The 21721-nt window shown below is 40.3% G+C and overlaps 1 protein-coding gene across 2 annotated transcripts in view; it reads left to right on the top strand.

Annotated features, from left to right (window-relative positions):
• The window catches only part of MARCHF8 (membrane associated ring-CH-type finger 8), an 86382-nt gene that overhangs the window by 10146 nt on the left and 54515 nt on the right, over positions 1–21721 (top strand). For both annotated transcript variants that reach the window (XM_058841589.1, XM_058841588.1), the window contains exon 2: positions 11690–11868. In XM_058841589.1, coding sequence (XP_058697572.1) covers positions 11773–11868 — 96 coding nt within the window. In that variant the 5' untranslated portion in view covers positions 11690–11772. The remainder of the gene's footprint in view (positions 1–11689; positions 11869–21721) is intronic.

Genomic DNA, 21721 nt, shown 5'->3' with positions numbered 1-21721 from the left:
TGAGTAGCATGTGTCCCTGAAAAACAAGGAGTGTAACTTCCTCTGAGCTCAAGGCTTTATGCCCTTTCAGAGAGAGCACAGCCAATGGAGGAGGACCGTGCCAGGCACAAGGTCACTGGTGACGCAGAGGGGACCATGCCTGTTCCTAGGCACAGCGCTGCTTCCTGTAGCACCCAGAGACTGAAGGGAATGATTGGGACCTCCGAGAGGAAAGCAGCAGTGTTTTGGTCACTTGTTGGTTCCTGTCACTTCAGAAATAGCAGAAGACATCTTTAGTCTTTATATACCTTGTGAACATCTTGATGTGCTGTACAGCCTATGTGTGGGAGCCTGTGCTAAAGATGGGACTATCTAGAATGGAACAAGCCAACTGTTTCAAGTGAGCAGAAAACGGAGATTTTTGTCTTGACTTTCTAATATCTGCTGCTTTGGGAATAGGAGGTAGTTTTCTTTTTTTCAATTGAGAAAGGCAAAACAAACTTGCATTTGCCATTTAAAATGATTAATAGAAAAATACATCGCTATCTCTCCATTAGTGCAATTCGGCAGATGTTCAAATTATTTGTCTGTGGTTATTTTTCATCTGCTCTTTGGGAGAGCAAATGTCCCTGAATATTATTGTAATTGTAGCTACTTAGATAAGGAAACCAAGAAGAAAGTCAGCTGGTATGGGTCCTGGAAAACATGGAGGAGAGTAGGGCACAGTTGTGTGGGTTTTTCTCTCTGCAGCAAAGGGCACTGTTGATGTAAAATTCAACAGGTTTGATGCTTGCCTCTTTCTCCAGCAGCAGATTTTCCACAAGGACTACTGATACTTCAGCTTAATAAATAAATAAATATTTTCTTCTTGCTTTCAGTTTCAACAGATAACCTGATAAAAACTAGTGTTTCTTCCAGATTTTGTCTTCATGAATGTTTCAGGTTTTACAGTAGTGCTCATATGCACCAGAGTTGCATCAGCCTTTTTTTAGCACACTTGGCTTATCTCACTGGCTCCTGTTTAAACTAATTTAAAGCAAAGACCATGTGCTTGGGGAAGAGACAGAAAAGCCACTTCTAAATGTGATTGGGTTGAAGAATGTGACATGTCAATTGGCATGAGTGATATGGCCATGCTCCTGAATTTTATTTCTCTGTTTGGAGAACTTTGTATAGCAGCATCTTTTACTGCCTTGTAGATATGCAACAGCATCCCAGTATCCATTCCATTGTGTTGCTCCAGCTATCACCAGGTTCTTTCAAAACCACCTTTTGTCCCACAGAATTTTGCTATATGGTGTCTTGGACCTCCCCTCACCCTTACTAGACACTTGGAGATTGATTTGAAACACATGCAAGAGTGAAAACTGGCAATCATTTAAGAGTAGGTCAGAAGGGCATTGCAAGTCAGCCTCTTCTCCAGCAGCAAGAAACAGACCTGTGCAGTTCTAAGTGTTTCTCTTTAGAAAGCACCATTTTTCAGTACCTGGGTACTTCACTCTGTCTCAGTAGCTTTCTGTGGCTGGCTGTGTTTGGCTGGCAATGAGGAGCTAGTGGATCATAGCTGGACTTTAGAAGCGCTGCTGTAATTCTGGTGATAGAAAGCTGTTATGAATTTGCTTTAATAGGATTCTATACAGGTGTATAGAATGCAAGTGCATAGAAATAGACTGGTGGAGTTTTCTGCTGTTTCTCTATATTTCTCATAAAATCTCTAAACTTCTAAGTACTTTTAGAAAAGAAGGGGCTAATACTGGATGGGACAGAAAGGGTCAACACTTGATTGCTGAATTGAGAAGAAGGACAACGGGTGAGGATGCAACTGCTGGACACTGTTTTCTTGTCTGTACAAGAAGGCAGTGATTTAAAAGAATCCACAGTCATGTATTCATCTCATGATTGCATCCAGTGGCTATTTTAGGTACAGTGGGGATGAATGGCCCTTTATAGACTGTGGTAAGAAATGCCTTGTCTGTGGGTCTCAGTAATGCCAATCCCTTCTTTTCGGGTGGCACAGAGCACTGTTGTGAGGGAAGGATGGTCAGAACCAACACACACGTGCCAGCACGCTCGCGTGAAATAACACCCTCATGAAGGGAAACTGTGCGGGTTCTCCGCCACTGCCAGTGCATGTCAGCGTCAGCTCTGGCACAGGCAGCTGGGGTGACACTGTCAGCCATCTGCAATCAGTTGCCTGGCCTTTAAACTACACCAGGAACACTCAAAATATGATAGGCACATGCAGCTTTTTTAACCACCCAGCAATCCCATGAAAAGGTTGCAGCTGGAAGAAGCTGTCTTGTTCTGGCACTGGGAGGCATTTAGTTCTGTTCACAGATATGGGCTCTGTCTGTGGGCTTTATACAGCTTTACTTTTTAATGATTGTGCTATGACACAGAGGTTCTTTCACTCTTCATAGCATAATTTTCATGTTGAAGTTGATGAGAAATACTGTGTTTGTCTGCCTGGCAACTTTTTCAAATCAGGATCTGGCAATTTTTGGTGACAATGCATGTTTCATTGTAGCACTTTAGTCTGTGCTCTTGATTGTGCTAGGTACTGTACATTGCTATGGTAAGGAACAATACCACCCCACAAAAGATACCTGTGTGTCTGGAACAGCCTAGAGGTGGGAGGTGGAAGTACTCTTATCCTTCCATTGCACCGAAGTGGCTAAACTGAAGAACTCCAGTGGTTTGCCTTCCTGAACCACAGCCAGTGAGCACAGCTCTGTGTTGAAATAAAGATGGGCAGCAGTGTCAGTGGAGCTGTGGACTCCCCCAGCACAGTGTTCTGCCTGAAGGATAAGTTCTCATGCAGGTCACAGGATTGGTCCTTCCCTCATTGCCTTTTGCGTGGGGATTCTTGAACATGGCAAATGTACAGAGAAGGTATCAGAATGTAAGAAGATGGAAATATGAAGTCTTTCAAGAAACATACTATGTCTAAGTATATTTCCCGATAAAAATTCTCACTGAAGTCTGTTATACTTTAATATGGTATTTCCCTGTATTTAAAATGCATTTAGAATTTTTTAGTTTGGGGGATAACAAATGACTTCTGGGTAGTTAGTTTGGCATCAGAAATCAGGTTAGTTTAAAATGTGAGAATTTGTGGTTGAAATCAAACATCAGCGTCATGCAAATTAGCAGAAGAATCAGGTACACTGTTTGGTACACTGCTCTTTTTACTCTACATTTGAACTTCTGAAGATCCTGGTTTTAGGCTCTCCAGTTGCTTTGGGCAAATCTTAAAGAATGTGGTTTATAGGTGTTTCTTCAGAGTTTAAAAGTTTGTCACAGTGATCCAGAAATCTAGATTTTAGTAAGACTTCCACAGCAAAAACATGTTGTAAATTAAACCTATAAATAAAAAATTACCTTACATTTAACTCATAAATCATTCAAAATAAATACATTCTTATTTGCATGGCTTTGGAAATTTCTTACTCACCCAAAGACAAAGAAGGAATGATTTCACGTTTCTTCAAAACACAGAATTATATAATCAATAGTATATTCTTTTTACTCTGCCTTAAGTGGACTGTTTTGCCTGGTAGCAGTTAAACAATAGTGAAGAATGTGGATTAAGTGCCTGTTGTTCGTAAATGGTTTTTACAACTGTTCATCTCTGATGTAATGGAAAATAAGTGCTGTAGCACAGAATTTTCCTAAAGATGCACTGTTCTTATCTCTGTACAATATAAAATGTGAGCAATGTCCTCACTGAACAATGGTGAGATTGTTCTGTTTCATCACTATCTTGCACTGTAAATATTTACACTGTTTGAGAAACCCAGGCTTTTGTTGTCTTCAATGTAAGTGTATGCATTTTTAATAATACTTACTAATTTTGAAGATAAAAATACAGAGCAATTTTTCCTTGGATTTCAGAACTGATTTAGAGTTTTGTGAACCCCAAAAGGATTATAATTGAGAATGAGAAGGAATCATAAATTATCTATAGGTGTTACATTGTATCACATGGACTTGTTTTATCTGCAAGTAATTGGCGCAAATTTCTCTCTCTGGTCTGTACATGTATTAGTACGTCTGTTCCTCCACTGGATTATAATCTTCATTACATTTTCTTTTAAAATATATCAATTGTCACATGGAGTGCTTTGCCAAATCGTAATAATCATAATGATCATGTGGGCTTTTTTCCCAATAGATGTGCAGTTATTCTGGGATGGGGTAGTCTGGGGTGTTACCTTGTCCTTGACATCACTTGCTGTCCTTCTGAAGCATGTCATAGTTTTGTGGGTTTTGGCCTTTGCGCATGAGTAGGGGTGAGGGGAGTGTTTTTTGTATTCAGTAGCTGTACTGTGGACCCTTCTGTGCTGATTGCAGGATGAGCTGCAATTGCAGTCAACCAGCTGCAGTAGTCATGGTGGACCAGTCCCAAACCTGCGTTCACACTGATGGAATCCATGAAGGTTACTGCTGTGCTTTACTTTTGGACATGCAATGAAGAGGGAAGGACAGCTTTTCTCAAAAACTGTAGGAATGGGCATAATACTGTGGCATGTTCTTCTCTGACAATGAGTATTATAACAAAGCAAGTCTTCATCCTTATATTTTAGAAAAATTTAAAGTTGTGTGATTAAGGCATCCTAATTTTTGATCTGCAGGGTGGCTTCAGTGCCAAGTTGGAGGGAAGAAAACCTCTTGTAGAGAGGGCCATTAATTTCTCAGGAAGCCAGTCTACTCATGCTGGGAGTTGATGGGGTCATGGTTAAAAGTGATAAGGCAAGCCCCAAACAGGCTCTGATGTAATGTCCTGCTTGCAGCAAAGCTGTAAAGACTCACTGCTTGCTGTGAGTGTGATTCATGTGCTAGACTTGCTCTGTTCAGAAGCACGTCTGGACAGGAAGATGTCTTTAATGTGAAGGGGTGAGGAGAAATCATGATTATTGAGGCAAAAGAGTGAATGGCACCCCCTTATGCAAATAGATTTGGGAATTCAATGGAGCAGGTAGAGGAACTTGCTGGCTGAGAAAACAGGAGCCCTGGCTGTTACCTCTCCCTGGCCTCCACCATTAGGACTTTCCAATATAGAGAATGAAACTCTTGCTTTACTTATTTTTCTTTCTGCTCATTGTAGTTAGAGACTGTCCCAGGGATTATTGCTGTTGTTACTACGGTCTAGTTCATCAAAAAAATATGCAAAGGGAGTTACTGAAAAATCTCTGTGAACCAGTAGACCACTGATGCTAAAGAAGCTTTGCATCTGTAGGAGCAGTTTACTGCCCCAGATGTGTGTGGAGCACCTGGTGCTTTGTTTTTAATACAGGACATCAGGAATGATCAGTGATGCTTCTGATGCAGGTAAATTGCTATTAGTAGCATAAGCAGACAAAAGTAATTTCTTTGTTTCTCAAGGAACTGTAATGACTAAACTATTGTGTCATTGTAACAGAGGGAAGTGACATTTGTTTTCCTGAATGCTGCCAAGCTAGTTCATAATCGCATTTATCAGCTGATTTGATTTGAAGGGAACAGTTTTTAAGGAACTTGTTTCTAGAGGTCCAGATCCTCCTTAGCTTCCATTGAAATAATGGAAAAGGGTTGCTAAGTGCTCTGGGACTGTTATTTACTGAGACTGTAGTTCAACTGCTTGCTTGTCTAGTTGTATTATAGTCATAAAAATAATCGTATTCTTATTTTGAGAGGAGTTAGCCAGAGCTGGCAGATACTTCTCCTTCTCTGTGGGTTATGTGTAGTCTACACATATATATTCCTGTATATTGTAAAGCTTTCAAAGGGAAGATGGGGAACTTGCAGAATAATCTTTTGTCCCCTTTCTAAGTCTTTCTTTTGATTTCAGCTACTCAATAACATGATTTTAAAATAAATTTGAGCTTTAAGTATTGAAGCTGATTAGTTTTGGGAGACTAGCAGGTGGAGGAAAGGAGGAACTGAGATAATAAAGGGAGAAGTTACAGCTAAGCTAGTAAACAGTGCAAGATATGTGGGCAGATTCAGAGCTGTAAATAGCAATAATCCAGACTTCTATCTGCCTAGTCTGAATATAAGGGTTCTTTTCAGGGTTAGTACAACATTAGAAGTGAAATGTGAAAAGTACTGCAGGAAAGGAAGTGTTCGTCTCCCTTAAGCTCTCTTGATTAGATTTGTTTGTCAAGTTAACAAATGCATGTGAAGTGCATGAGGCTTGATAACATCTCTTAAATAATGCTGTTAACAAAGTACTGATTAAGCTACAGTAAACTAAAATGAAACGCAGATGCAGGATCCTCTTTTTGAAAATGCACATCTGTCATCTCTAGAAGAGGATTACGTAAGATACATTAGTAGGGGAAGAGTCCGAACAAGCTCAAAATGAAATAAAAGCCTCAAACTGAAGCCAACACAAGCTGATAGGATTGGAAATATTTGCAAATATGGAAAACGTAGTGTACAGAAAGTAGGCATAAGCTGTATCTATCTGAAATGTCAAAGTAGCTAGAAAAAGTTAGATGCACACAGGAATTTGCTAAAGTCATTGGATGAGGGCTTCTGTTACCTTCAGAACAACAATAAAAACACAAAATCAAAGGAGTTTTTTAAATGGAGCTTTGAGATATCACATCTCCAGCAGAAAAACAGATTCCAAATCTGCATTAATAGATTATTTCAAGACTTATTATGAGAAAGTAAGCCAGCTGATGAAGATGTTGCACCAACTAGCAGCAGTCAAATTTCTTCAGGTAGTTTCCATTCCTTTTAGGGTTGGTCAGGTTTTGTGCTGCATAGAGGGCAAGTTTCAGAAGACCATGTTGCATGGCAGTGATCCACGAAGTCTCAGAGCAGAATTTTCAGCCTGCATCTGAGAGGTGCCCTACAGTCTACAGATTGATCTGTTCCATGGCAGGATTGTCACAGCAGTGGATGCTACTTCAGTGTCTGCATTATGTGTGATCAGTGATATCAGTGATCTGTTACTTTATTTTTAACCCATCCACCCTGCAACAGATTGTCAGAGCACTGACATAGATGATGCTGCTCACCATCACTACTGGGGCAAGGGCAGGTGAAGAGAAGGGTAAGAAACCTTGGGGAAGACCAGAACAACTTGCAGGTGAAATTCTTTCCAATTCCCTTCTGTTAGTGACTATTATCTTCCTTCTACCATAGGTTCCAGGGTATATCCTTCATGCATATAAAGACATATTCTTTTAATCCAGAATGCCTATTGTACTTTTAAAAGGAAACAACTGAGCTATTCAACTGGTGTACTTTTTCTACTTCTGAGTAATAAAAAGCATTTGTACACACCTACATGCATCCTTGGGACATATTTCTTTTGGTAAGGCCTGTGTACATCTGCAGACAGTGGCACCACAGCTCCAGAGCTTCTGTTTTCTAAGTTTTCTAGCATACCCTGTGTAGAAAGGGAATATGGTGAACTTCCTGAACTATAAATGACCTAATAGAATCTGCTGTTCAGATAGCATGTATGTAGATTCTGGTAGATACCAGACCACAGACAGTATGCTCACTCACAGCAGGTATGCTTACCTGCTCCATTCCAGCTGTGAATCTTTGGTAAAGAGTTAGCCTTTATTTTGGAACATGTGATGGGCAGAGGGCTGCAGTAGGTGGCAGGTGAGGGAGGTCTTCATCTGAGTTCTTCCAATGGCACTTGACACTCCTAACAATCCAGCAGGTTACAGATAATTTGGTTCATCTCATGTTCTTGCTGTTACTTGAGAAACTGAGATCTTGACAGTGTGGATGATTAAAGTGGAAATTCAAGTGGTTTCCACCTACTTGTGTTATACTGAGGTTTCCTGTCGTTGTTGTTGTCCCTCCTCATTGTTGAGGGATACATCTGGTGCAGGTAGTTCAGTTCCCAAGATGCAGATTGAGCTCTGGTTGGGAGACAAGAGGCCATGAATTGCCAACCTCTTGGACAACAAAGGACATGAAGATGAGTGGTGCCAGTGAGGTAGGTGAGTGGACAATGGGAAACACAGCAGGAGCAGGGGACTCAGGAGGAAGAGAGATTCGTGTGCAGGTAGACTGTGATGGGATAAAAGCCCAGGGAGTTTTTTGTTGGGGGTACTTCTTGGAGACACCAGCTCAAGCTGTTTCTATGTTTCTGCACTGTGAATAAATGGTTTTGTGGAACAAGACATCTGAGACTCTGCCATGGGAAACATGGGGTTGAACCAGTAAGGAAACCTGGTGTGACTGTGAGTGGGGTGCAGGGAGTCGAGCAGGGGTCTCATGGGCTCACAGGAGCCGCCTACTTTGAAGGGGCTTCAGTCCCAGCAGTGAAAGTCTCCAGTGTTGGGAGACTGCCAGTCTGTCAGACTGACCAGTTGGTGACTGCCAGAGAGTGACGTGAATGGTCAGACTGGAAGGTTTCCTTAGCACCGAGTACTTCATGCTGATAACACAGAAGAACCTAATTTTCTGTTTCTGTCAGATGTACTGTTCAGGGGAATGCCCCAGTCACCAAGCCCAAGTCACGTGCATGCTTTTCCTTCCTTTTGTACTTCTCAACTACCTTGAGAGACTCTGTCCTGTTTCCTCTGAATCTGACGGATTTTGCTGCAGCTTTGTGGTTCTAGCAACATAATGAGGACTCGGGTGGTGTGCTTTCAGGTGTCTGCAGGCATTTTAGATACTGTTTTACCTGTCCTGCAGAAAGCAAAACTGGACTACTTGAGTGGGTGAATTCTTAGCTTCACTGAGCTAAGATCATCTGGGGGCTCTGCAGACAGGATTTTGACCTTTTCTGTCTTTTGAAATGGCATTTGTTTCTGAAGACTCTGCAATGGCAGTATGGCTGGAGTCCATCTTTTAGGAACCAGTGTGGCTATAGATAAGAGTAACATCTGAGCTTCAAGCTGTCCTCTCTCTTGGCATTCCCATGTGCCCCATCCAGCTTTGCAGGAAGTTATGAACCAATTAAAACACAGTGAGGGAGGGAGCTGAGCCCTTACCTGCCACCTCCTGGGCAAGTGTACTTTGCTGTTGGATGGAGATCCTGTAGTAATGAGGAATTCTCATTTATGTGAGGTATGGCCTAAACATCTGACTGGAATTCTGAGGAGAAGGGACTATCTAGGAACAGTTTCCTTGCCTTAGCATTTCTTCCTTTTTGGCAGGCCCCCAGTTTAATGTGCTTTAAGTGTGGATCCCACTTTGCAGGTGCCCAACTCCTCACCTTTGAATAAGGTAGAATGTGGAATTAATTTAGCTGTGAAATGTCCCATGGAACTTGTCATAACTCAGTGTTGGCTTTGTGTGGCACTGCTTTTCTGGCATCCTTGTCTGTTTGTACTCGGTGCTGCAGATGGTCTGATCATTCACGTAACTTTATCCTTTAATTAGCACTGTGGAGTTAAAGTGCTTTAGGTTGATATAGACAGAATTTGAGTTGTGTGCATTATTAGGGACCCAGCAGATTGGGGATGCGATGGGTGGCATCTGGGTTTAGTTTACAGCTTTCTCTAAACCACCCTTGAACAAAAGCTGGCTTTCTTAGAGCGTCTGCCAGGCTTCTTTACCAGAGGAAGGCTGTTTCACATCATCTTTGAATATGCAGTTGGATTCGATCTACTGTTAGAGCTCTTTCAAAGAATTCTAACACATGCCGTCCTTGAAGTACCTGCAAAAAAACTGGTTTGACTTGTTTGCCATCATCAGAGAGGGTTAACTATGTTTTCTAATAATTTTCCTTGTTCTCTTTATAGTCATAATGTGTCCTTGCCTACAAGCCCAGAACCCTTTTTGAGGGGGGACACAGAGCAGAACTCACTCCCTTTTGCTCTGTTATCACTGACAATAGCACAGAGCATATTACCTGGCATATTTTCATTGAAGCTTAATGTTCTCTGGATTTCCTTTCTCTGTGTTTTCTTGGGAAAATTCCTTCCCTTCCTGCCTTGTTGATTGTGGTTTGATAATCCTATCTCAGCCCATGTTTATAGTCTCTCTGGCTTGGCTCTTTTAGAGGATGTAAATAAGCAGGTGTGGGGAGGATCTGAGGAGGTTCTGTATTTTCTCTTTATGCTGGGATTCAGTAATGCTGGTAAATCTCATGTTTCCATTTGTCCTTCAGTAAGGAAGTGTCTTTGTTGCTAGTTTATGCATACTGATATATTTTACTTTTAAAGTAAGTGATGCCTGAAAGGTACGGAGGCGTTGCCTGTGAAGCTCTCCTGCGTGCTTTATGATGCTCTGTCTTGGCCTCTCTGGGAGTAATAGAAATCCTGCCCACGTGTCAGTTAAAGCTCTTGAACTTGGCTGGGTGCTCACACAGCATCACGCAGCAGATGGAGTGTGTGATTGGGATGCAGCAGGCCTTGCATACATTTTTGGTTTTGTTCATGATTTGCTCTACAACCTTTGATAATTCTTCCCCCTCAATGACAAGAGGATAGTGAACTTTATATTCTCCATATAAAGTGCCTTGGAACTTACAGGGGTTTTTTTCCTATTTTTGGATCTAAACCAGTCAAAATAGTTGATTCTGTTTTCATTTTACACAACTTCAGTATTCCTGTGGAGTCTAGTGGAAATAGGCCAAGCTTTCTAGGTTTTTGATTCCACAAAAGATGCTGAATGGTCTGGTTCTATCTTCAAAACTTCCAATTAAATGTTAAATAAAAAATGTGTGCAGTATAAATTAAGGGTATTCACTAAGTGCTAAGCTATACTACTTCCAAATTATTAAACAACATAATATATTATTACATAATAATATATAATTTATCTAGTCTCTGTTTTCTGCTTTTTCAGATTCAAAACCAGCTTAAAAAAATGTTGGTATGATATGGAAACAGAAGAACAGTGCATCATTCTGTTGACCTGTTTAATATAGTCCCTGCTGTGTTAATTCCCTTTTAATCTGTTCTTCAAACACAATTGATTGTGTCTCATTTGTGGCAAGTTACATTCCAAATAAACACTCCGTGATATTACATGTTTCAAAAACCTTTTTATTTAATGTAACTTCACTAATCTAATAAAAGGTATGGTTAATTACGCCTGCCTTTGGGTTTAGCATTGCCAATTTTGGGTAATTTATGTCTATCACTATCTTTCCTATGTGTAATGCGTCCCTGTTATAGTAGTAAAAGAAGGATAAAGTGTGTGTAGTTTATCCAGGGAATTCACAATCCCTAGTGAGGGATTTTGATTATATTAATCTCTAATAGTCTTAAGAAAGGAACAGCTCATGTGATACATCTTTCAACTGACAGTGGCACAGGTTTATATGAATGACAAGAGCCAAATGGGGCTATTGCCTGTTTTTAGCCAAAGCTACAGCATTCATATTGTTTTAGGATGACTGCTGAGGCAATTCAATCCAGTATGGGGGGATGGCAGTTTAGGAAACTTACCTGTATGGGCTTTGTTCTCTGCACCTCCAGGGAGCACACTCAGCTTGGAGAGCTGTTCTTCCTCCTTCTCCCTATCCAAGCAAACTCAAGCATATCCCTGCCCTCTAGCTCTGCTCTCAGAACGCTTTCAGAACTGACTGAGAATTTATTTTTTTCATTTTGCGTTATTTGGGCTCTGACCTTTCTAGTTAAAATTCTTTAAAATTTCTGTGTCTCTTCTCACCCAGCAAGTGCACCAAAATCCAGAGAAAATAAGGCATATGTCTTGGTGCAGTGGATGGCATAGCTTTGGGTTAAAAGTTACTGCATTTCAAGCTACTTTAACATCATCTAATATTTTTATTTTTTAGTTGCAAGGCCTTACAATGGCACGGAATGAGCACTGCATTCAAGCCTCCTTCCTGTAGATGATAGGACCAAACAAGGCGGTGTGATGAACATGCCACTGCATCAAATCTCTGTCATTCCAGCTCAGGATGTTACCTCTTCCAGAGTCTCCAGGAGCAAGACCAAAGAAAAAGAGGAACAGGTACTGTCAGATATGCCTGATTTTCACAGGCAGTTATAAATTATAGGAGTTACCAAATCAGACCTGATTCTTTTCCAAAGCCCCAACTCCTTGCATTACTGCTGCTTTTAGTGAGGACAAATGCTACCAAATTATCTTCTTATTCTTGTGTTTGCTATTTTAAAGCAGCTAGCTGCAAAATTCTAGTGATTGCTTTTGAGTAACTTCTGCAAAATGCAAGATACAGCCATCTATTTTGCATAAGAATACAAGGCAGATTGGGATTTGGATGATGGCTCTAATACCACTTTTGTTGAAGCTGTTACAGGTGTATTTAAAGAAAAATTATATGGAATATGAGGCCCTATATGTAGCCATGCATCCTGTTTTCCCTTGATCTTGTAGTAGCTGTGTTGTATTTCAAAGTGACTAGACTACCACAAGGAAGGCTACAGACACCCATATATATACATACTCTATTGTTTTATGGAATATGATTTGTATTCTTAATTTGGGAGGATGTGTGTGAGGTCTTGCTGTGCTGCTAATGCAAAAATATCTACAGTATCTACTGATTATAAGTCCAGTAAAATCCAATAAATACACTACTTAACAGTTTGTAATAGCACATGAAGAAGACTAGACTGTCTAGTCTTCACATGTCAACCTTATTTATCTGGGCTGTGTCTGGTCCAGCCCAAAAACCTTAATGTGCATCATGGTTTAGTGTACACTGTACTGCATTGATCTTTTATTATCTGTCAGTTCCACAGAAACCTCTTTGTGGTTTTTTAGCTTTAACATGAAATGATGTCAGGAGAACGTTCACGTTATAGTACAGCTGTAGGGCTTGCTTTGTGGACTGCTCAGCAGTGGTTAACTCTGAGGAGACTTAGTGATGCTGATTACATATAGGGTGTAGTTTATATATATAAGGGACTTGAAAGTCACTGTCTTGTTACAGAAAGGAATTCACCAACACTAACTTTGAGTAGGGTAAAAGAGTAATTTCTGATGTGTTGGGATAATTTGCCCTGACTACCCATCTCACCTGATAGGTGCAATCTGGACAGCTATCAAAGTCACCAGGAGAAATAAACCATCCTACTATTGGCTTTTTTGAATCTTTTCCTTATTAACATCTTAAAATGGATTCTAGCCCCTGAGATTCTTAAACCAGTAGTTCATTAGGCTGGCACGCTACTGTCTTTGCTTGCTAGAATTAGGCAGGAAGTTACTATCACAGAGGAGATGTTCTAAATCCATAAAGCACCTTGTCTCAGGAGTCTGCTGGAATCTGTCACTTCCTACCTGTTGCATAATAGTTAATGCCTGGGCAGCCCCCCAGGTAAGAGGGCTCTGCTGTTTACTCCCTTTGGTCTCCCATATGGTAACTGTATATGCTGAGAGTGAAACAGCTCCTTTGTCAAATGCAGGGCAGTGCTGTGAATTTACTATGCTGCTCTGGGGCAGTGGAGATTTGGAGGCAGATCAGAACAACTCGTGTCTCTAACCTTGCAATGGGCCCAGAAGTGAGAGTTCTGACTCTCCTTCTAAACATGTTTTTCATTTCCAACACAGCAACTTTGATGTTAACAAATATCCCCTGTGTTTCCTTCATGATAACTCGTTGAAATGTTGATTATTGTTCCTCTTGCTGGATTGCTGTTATATTTTCAAGCCTTAGCACATTAGAAACAGGACGGAATACTTGTTTAAATATGTACAATGTTGAAGAGGAAGTGGGACCATACAAGCAATAGATTGGGCTAACTTGGAAATACTTTGTGTTTCCCAAGTCTTGTCCTTCCTCTCTCCATCAGTGTATTCATTCATTCCTGAGGTGTCCTGCATTCTGCCAAAACTACAACTGGAACAGCTGGAGCTCTAGCTGAGCTGTCAGCTGTACTGACACCATAGGCGCTCCTGTCCACATGAGCCTGGCTCTTATACTCCCTTCCTCATTCCTGCTTCTGGTGCTAACCTTTAATGCTGGACCTTTCAGTGAGCTGGAGAACAATCAAGTTGTTAATGTGCTGACTGACCAATCCAGTTAAATCTTTGTATTGCATAGTTAGGATGTTCAAGGATACTTTATAGTCAGAGTCCCCATTAACTCTTGGATGCAGTCAAGACCCACTGGGAAAGACTGAGTTTTGCTCATATTTTAAGAATATAGTAAAGGAGAGATGGGATGCAAGAGAAAAATATTTTCTAGATTATCCTTGCCATATTTTAAATCAGATTTTAGTTTCAAAATGCCTGTTTTGTGTTGAGCTAGCAACTCCAAGGTAAAGAGCAGCAGTGCTGCTGAACATGATCCCATGCTGGGCAAATCTGCTGGGCAGTTGCAGGGAGTTGTTGTGCCCTAGGTAATACCTACTATACAAGAGATTGATGCTAGGTAAAACTGAGAAAGAAGGTGTTTCAGTACAAAGTCAGTGTAACTTCTTGAAAATGTAAATACTTTCAATTTCAGTTGCATAAGTTCCCAGTAGACAACATAGGTCACAGTTACTTATTGTGGTTGGCCTAGACACAGTTCTTATGTCTGCAAAAACATAAAATAGTTTTTGAGAAAAATGTGCAATGTTTCACAGTTTGATTCAAGTGCCATGATTTTCCTACCTTTCCTTTATTATGTAATAAGCATAGTAAATTTCTTACTTCATCTGTACAGGAACAGTAAGCACCTCAAACAAATGTGTACACTGTGATCTTAAAATATTTTGAGTTGTACAAAACCACTCGACAATCTGAAAAAAATCAAACCACAAACCACAATCAAAACCAATAGTACTGTTTCACAGATAAATATGTAGGCTTGCTTTGTAGTACCAAGCTTCTTAGACCAAGTGCATTTGCAGGCATGCACTTGATAGATTGAGCAGATGTACATATGTACATCTCATGTACATATCTCTGCTGTTTATTAACAAGCTGTGGCTAAAGCCAAGGTGAATAAATGTAGAGTGTCATGTAGGAGATGAAAATTAGTTTTGCTTTCATTGATGATATTTCATACCGGACCTTTGGCTTGTTGGTGTCTATATCCTGCATTCTAAGATGTCCTTTGGAGGAAAGGCTCAAGAAGCACAGCAGCAGCAAATGAAGGACCAAGCTGCCTACAGAGAGAACTTCCACCAGTCTCTGAAAAATCAGTGTTTTTCTTATTCCCCAGAACATGCTTTATTTCCTGCTATCTTTTGTGATTATGGATGTGGTTAGTTATCCACATTTGTAGTAGAGCTGCAGAGAAAGAATTCTCAATCTGAACAGTACAGATCTCTTACTATTTATTCTCTTCTATGCTTTTGGTCAAGATGTATCTCTTGTATTTTGGACTTGGTTTTATTTTAGTTTTTCTTGCTACAAGAGGAAGTTTTCTGGACTACTGACTAAGGGAAGAACAGCAAGAAATAATTTCCACCTTTATCATTACAATCCAGTTTCTCATATTGAGTGGTATATAATACCTGGGCATGCTTCATGGCAGATTAAATTGTAGACTCAATACCTGTGGAAGACTGTGGCAAAAATCCTATTGAATTGGAACAACTGTTAAGAGGAAAGGCTTTTGCCTGCCATTTCTGGTCTATGTCCTCAGTGATATGTCTACGTAACAGGGCCTAGTAGATTCAGGTTAATGTCATTTTCAACATTTAAAATAGTTTAAATCTGAGGTTAGCAGCAGTATTTCATGAAACTTTGTCAATTTCCCCAGTAAAATACAGAAGGTCATAAAGGGATTACTACTCTTGCATTTAACTCAGATGAACTGATAGCTTTAAGGGCTATTAATAACCATCATTAGCTTCTTACATACCCCTCACTAGGAATAGCTTCATGCTTACCTATTTAAGGGAGAGTCGCTCTATTGTGTGTGAGAAGCTACAACCCCCCTTCCCCTGTTTGGTGGGCAATGTGCTGGCAGCAGTGTTTCCTAATGCATGCAAAAGCAAATGGCTCTCAGCACCTGAATGGAAACAAGGAAATGATTCTGGCATGTGATTGAGGTGTTGTTCTGGGTTTGTTATGTCATAGCATTGTCTTTTTGAGGGCTTTCTGCCTTCCTTACTGAAGCAGACTGATGTCTACTACAAGTTGTTAGTGTTACTGCCATGAGTGAAGCTCCCTCAGCACTAGCTTTTCACTGCTCTACTAAAAATGTGCACCAACCATGGCCTCGTGTGCTGTGAGCTCTGCAGATCTCATAAGCAGATCAGGGGTGGGTGGGATCAGTGATTGAGAGATCATGAGATGGTGGTGGTGCAAGTCATTGTTGGGCACAGTACTGTTTCTTCTCAACAGCCTCAACCTGGGAATCAATACTGACTTGTTAGTGAAGATCACACAGCGTTTATCACAGATGCAGATCAATGTTCTAGTCAGATTTAAACTTGCTGATTCCAGTTGATCAGCTGAAACTCCCTTCTGCTCACTTCTCTTGTTTTCTAAGTGCTGTGTAGTATTACTAGCTGCTACATGCTCAGCAGAGATGCTGTGATGCTATGATTGTCCCTGACATCTCCAGCTACTTCTCAAACCTGTCATCTGAATGGATGAAATTATAATGAGAGAAGCACATTGTCATGCATCTTCATGAAGTTCTTCTGCCTTTGTGATGATCTCCTGCATCCCGTAACAGGAAAGGCACTATGGCCTGTTGATTCAAATAAGGCACGTCTTACTGGAAAGGCAGGACTTGAGGGGGGAAAAAAAAGCAACTGATGCATTTGCAAAAGATTATAGTCATAGATCAGTAAAGGTAAAGGTGTTTGCTTTGTTGTTGAATCTACAGTGACACTTATAAGGTACAGAAGTGCTCCGTGACTTTTTCCATTCACTTTTTGGACTTTGAGTGCTGAATGAGGACTCTGAGTAGCTGAATCTGGTCCAAATACTCAGGCTTTGTGAGGCTCTGTGTGTGTGTGTTTGGTTTTGGTTGCCCATTAAACGAAATAATTCATTAAGCAGACAGGCTCTAAATCCTTTGAGAATTTTACCTCTTTTTTTTTTTTTTTTTTTTTTTGTACTGAGAGTTGTGTGTTTGTGTGTAGCTATGTCATATATTAATACGGGGCCTGGCATTTTTCCCTTCTGAAGTTTGCTTTGTATAGAAACTGGATAACTATGGAAGGATTTTTGTCTGAGTATTCTTTATCTCTTCTGTGAAAAGCAGAATGTACTTCTCCTGCTGTACTTCTTGTAGGTATAGAAGTAGGTAGGAATTGTGAAGACCTTTCCTGACAATTCAAATCTTGTTTTTCACTTGGTGTGTTTTTAATGGATCATAAAGCATTTCTCAGAAGAAGTTACACTTTCCACTCTTCCTGCCCCTTGCCAGCTTAAGGGCTTTCTTCTACTGTCCCATGTGTTCCTGGCAAGAGCATGACTTACCTTGCCTTTGGTGTGGTACCTGAAAAACTGTCAAGGAGCACACAGAGTGTAGCCAGGCCTGAATTTAGCCAGGTCTGTAATTTGGGATTTGTTTTTGTCTTGTCACCCTGTTAGATGGTATTGAGCAAATCCTTTGGGTTCTTGTGCTGTGCTGACTTCCCTCTGTGAAAGAGGGCTGGCACTGCTGACAAGCATTAAGGACTTCAGGTGTATGCATAAAAGCTGAGCAGCTGGAAGCCTTTGTCACTAGGTCCTTTGAGATGTCTGCTTTGCCAGAGTCCCAGTCTGCAGACACTTGTGCTGATGGCCCAAAGCTCTGCTGCACAACATGGTGGGCATGGGGTATGTGGAAAGCAGAGGGGTCTTCCTCCTGAAGGTGAGCACTGCTCGATCTCGGTTGTGGTGAATGTGCAAAATGTTGTGACTTTCTTGAATTTCTTCTGCTCTTACTATGTTTGAGTGCAGGATGAGAAGCTGGTCCTCTCACACCTTACTCCTAGAAGCTAGCACATGCTGCTTCCCAGCAAGCCCCAGTGAAGGGAGAAGAGAGGAGGCAGGAAATGGGAGGGAGGGAATGGGTTGGGAGGGAGCTGCTCCTGCTTGAGCAGTCCTAACAAAAAAGTCAGATCACGCTGTTTGATTCTTCATTGTGTTTGTTTTGGAGTGTGTACAGCATGTGTGTGAGGAAAGGAGCAGATGGCTGCTGAGTGGGGATGAATTACAAAAGGCAAAGTGTGGGAAGTGGTTTCTGAAAGGGTTTTGAGGGAAAAGAGGAAAAAACTCTTTGAAAAATTCGGCAAACTTTTTGAAAACTAACAGCACTTGATGCAGCAGCAGAGTTTTAGGTAGTGATTCTTCAGAGAAGTCACTTCAGCAGTTTCAGATTTTGCAGTTTGCTTATAACCACTCATTTGTTTACAATCTCTGTTTTGACTTTGCTTATTGCATGTTAACTCCTTTCTTTGATGTCTCAAGACCAGAAACTTAGAGTTAATGATTACTATCTCTAGCTGTTGCATTAACCTGAATTTTAAACCACCTCTCCAATATTAACAATATCTGTCTGTCTTTTATTAGCAGCTCACTTAAATAAGCTGAGAATTATTCTTTAAAAAATACTGTACTCTAAAAGAAGTGCTGATGCTGTTTAATTATATGGTAGTCATCTGTGCTTTGGTGGTGTATTGCAGGTCTGTTAATGTTTCTGGTGTATGTTAATGTGCAGCAACTTTCCATAAAGGGAGCCCTGGATGTGAGCTCATGACTTTGGAGTTTATCCTTTTTTTCTTCCCTGGCAGAAGCATGCTTGTTTGCCTTCTAATGAGATATGTGTGTCAGTCATGATCCCACGGTGGTGTATATGTGCATATAAATACCTGTGCTGAAATCATCACAGATCCACAAAGACATTAGGCAAGACTTGGTTGTAGCATGCAGTGATTTTTATCATCCATTGGCTATACTGTTTCTTTCAAGGGAGGCTATCAGATTCCTGCAAACTGATTTTTAAAGTTCATTGTTTATTAAAGGTAATTTCTGTAAATGAGACACGCCAGAAGTATAGGTTTTTTTCTGCCTGTAGGATGTTTTGCCTCATGCATTGATGCATTATGAATGACTTTGTTGATTTGATCTTTCAGACAGATGTTTCTTTGCCAGCTGAAATAAAGTAGGTTGGGTTTTGGGTTGTTTCTTAGGGTGTTTTGTTTTGGTTGTTTTGAGAGAAGAATGAAGACTAACAATTCTGCCAGGGAGGCATGGTGTAGTACCCTTAATGTACTTGACCCTCAAGGAGTTCTAAAACTGTGTCTGGTTTTAAGCTGCTGATTCCCCTTAAACCCTGCACCCCAGTGGTTTACATTTAAAACTTCAGCAAAATTATATATAGGCTTAGATTTACACCTTGAATTTAGCTAATTCTACTTGGCTTTATGCCATGTATGAAGAATTCTTGATAGAGGCAGGGGAAGTTGTTGGTCAGAAATTCCTCCTCCCTGCTTTGCTGAAATCTAAGCTCTTAGGAGTACAGCCTTCTGAGTCAATAGTCCTCACACCTAGAAACAAAATCCACCTTTGGGATTCATTTAGCTTCTCTTGGTCCCAGAAGTGATGGTCTCTCATCTGCTGCTAAACATGTTTCTCTCTGGCAGACAACATAGGTCCTGTTTTAGGAAATTTCTTATGGAGATTTTCACATGTCAGCCACAACTCAAAGCATAGTTTTATTACTGAGCAAGCCTATATATATATTCTGTGAGGTCAGTGGTTGAAATTCAGAATTTAATATTTTAGCAATCAAGAATTGATTTTCAAAAACAAAGGAAGGAGCGGAATCACCTATTTGTCAAGGTTTAAGTTTATTTACAACCCAGTCCTCTCTTCCTGTAGATAAGCACTACTTCGATGTTGATGAAAATAATAAAATGGCCTGTTTATAATTTTTTCATTTGCTTGAATGTAGACCTCTTCTGATTCCTTGTGCACCTGGACTTAAAGGTAGCTGTTACCTAACCCTCAACAATCAGGAAGAGGGTTGTCCTTGATTCTGCAGCATTTGACTTCACCCATGTGCTAAGTGAGCACTGCATGTTTCCACCATGTTCCTTAAGGGTGCAGCATTTCTGGTGTTCCTGGAGGCAGGAATCTGGGGCTGCGTCACCAACTGCTTTGCACACACCTTGTGCATCTGTCAGGATAACTGGAAGTGGGTGTGTTTAGCACAGATATTTCCTATACTCATGTTCTACGAGTGTGGAAGCAACTTTTGGTGTATTTTTAACATTAGAACATTTTTAGTCATAAGTTTGCATCTTATGCTTAGGTTTTTCAGAGACCTCTAAGTAATGAAATGGAGTGTACATCTAAATTTTTTGTGTAACCTTTGAGGTCTATATCAAAGCTGGATTTGGAGTCACAGATTTCCAATGTGCCTCCCTGCCTTGAAGGAAAATTGCATTTCCTACTCTTTGGTACTTACACCTTGGAAAATCACTGCTGTAGGTCTCACAGACATAGAAGTATGTATAGCTATTTTTATCTAAAAAGTCAAATCAGGTTTTTTTTTCTAACTCTCCAGTCAAATTCACTCTAGTGTGTAGTTGTGTTCATTAGTTAAGTGCATTGTATGTAATATCTCATGTGATAATTATAGATTGGCATCAAATTCTTAAAAGAAGTATGAGATTATCCTTTTCCTAGAATTTAGAGAGAAGAGCCTAAAAAAGATCTTATAAAAGTCTAAAAGAGGCTGATCTTGGTGTTTTTGAATATCACCTAATCAAATGCCTTATTTTTCCTGTAAAGTGGTAAAGGAGCAGCCTTGTAATGAACACATTGATAGCTTTTGCTGAATGGAAAATTGCAAAATCAGAAGTGTTTTAGCCAGCTGTGACTAGATGCACACACCCCATGTCAGTTGTAAAGTTTCTCCTGGCAATCATCTGCCTGCCTATTTCTAGTAATATTCCCAAGCAGTAGATGCAAGAAGAGGTGATTAATGGGTTGTTCACGTTGAAACAACGTGTGTTTATCTCAGCCAGTGCTTTGTGTGATGCTTTCTTGTTTCAGTTTTTTTATGCATAATAACAGTGAAAACTTTTGATTGATCCAAGAAAATACCAAAGCGTTGTTTGGGCTTGGTTTCCCTCCAGTATTCTTAGGTATGTTTACTGATACTCAGCATGTTATTTGGGTAGAGATTGCAAGGTAGCCTTGTATGCAATGAAGTGAAACATTTGCTAATTTTTGCATCTTAATTTCTCTGAGCTGGTTAGCTTAACAACAGTTAAGCAACTTTGTTCTGCACGAAGTACTGGAATGTGACGTCCTCTTTGGCTTCTGACAAGCTTCAGGTACTCCACAGACACTGGAGTTACTGAAACATCCACACACAGATTTGTGGTAGTGACCCCAAATAGAGGGGTTTCTGTTTCCTGCTCCACAGCTGGGATATTTGGGAGAAATGAAGCACAGCTGCATTTGTTAATGATTGCTTCTGTACAATCTGTACCTGTAAACTTTAAACCATAGCTGTTTTAAGTTGTGATAAGGGAACCACTAGGGTACTTCATGGGAACATAGCAAATTAGGACCACTGGGTGGGTACTGCCAGTGCTAATTTGTGCTTAATCTAAGAAAAGATACCTTCTCGCTTACAGCTGGGAATAGGACCAAGTTGGTTCTCTTCTGTGATTAGTATGAAAAACTTGACTATTTGGCTTATAAGTGCTCCAAATTAGCAAGCAAAAAAATCTGTATCGCTGCAGAATGATGAAGTTCATGCAGAAGGGGAGCAGGCATGGTGGAGTACAGATTAAAATTTTTAAAAAAACACCTCTTTTGTATCTTTTAAATATGTAAATCAGAACATACTTACCTGTATGTGTGTGTATATATATGTATTTATATATAAATGTAATTTTTAGACACTGGTAATAAAGGGCTGATTGTCCTAATTCCTAGCTGGAGTCAACAT

This window comes from Poecile atricapillus, chromosome 6 (genome assembly GCF_030490865.1).
Source record: "Poecile atricapillus isolate bPoeAtr1 chromosome 6, bPoeAtr1.hap1, whole genome shotgun sequence".
Taxonomy (NCBI): Eukaryota; Metazoa; Chordata; class Aves; order Passeriformes; family Paridae; genus Poecile; species Poecile atricapillus.
This window is presented reverse-complemented; position numbering and strand designations above follow the sequence as displayed.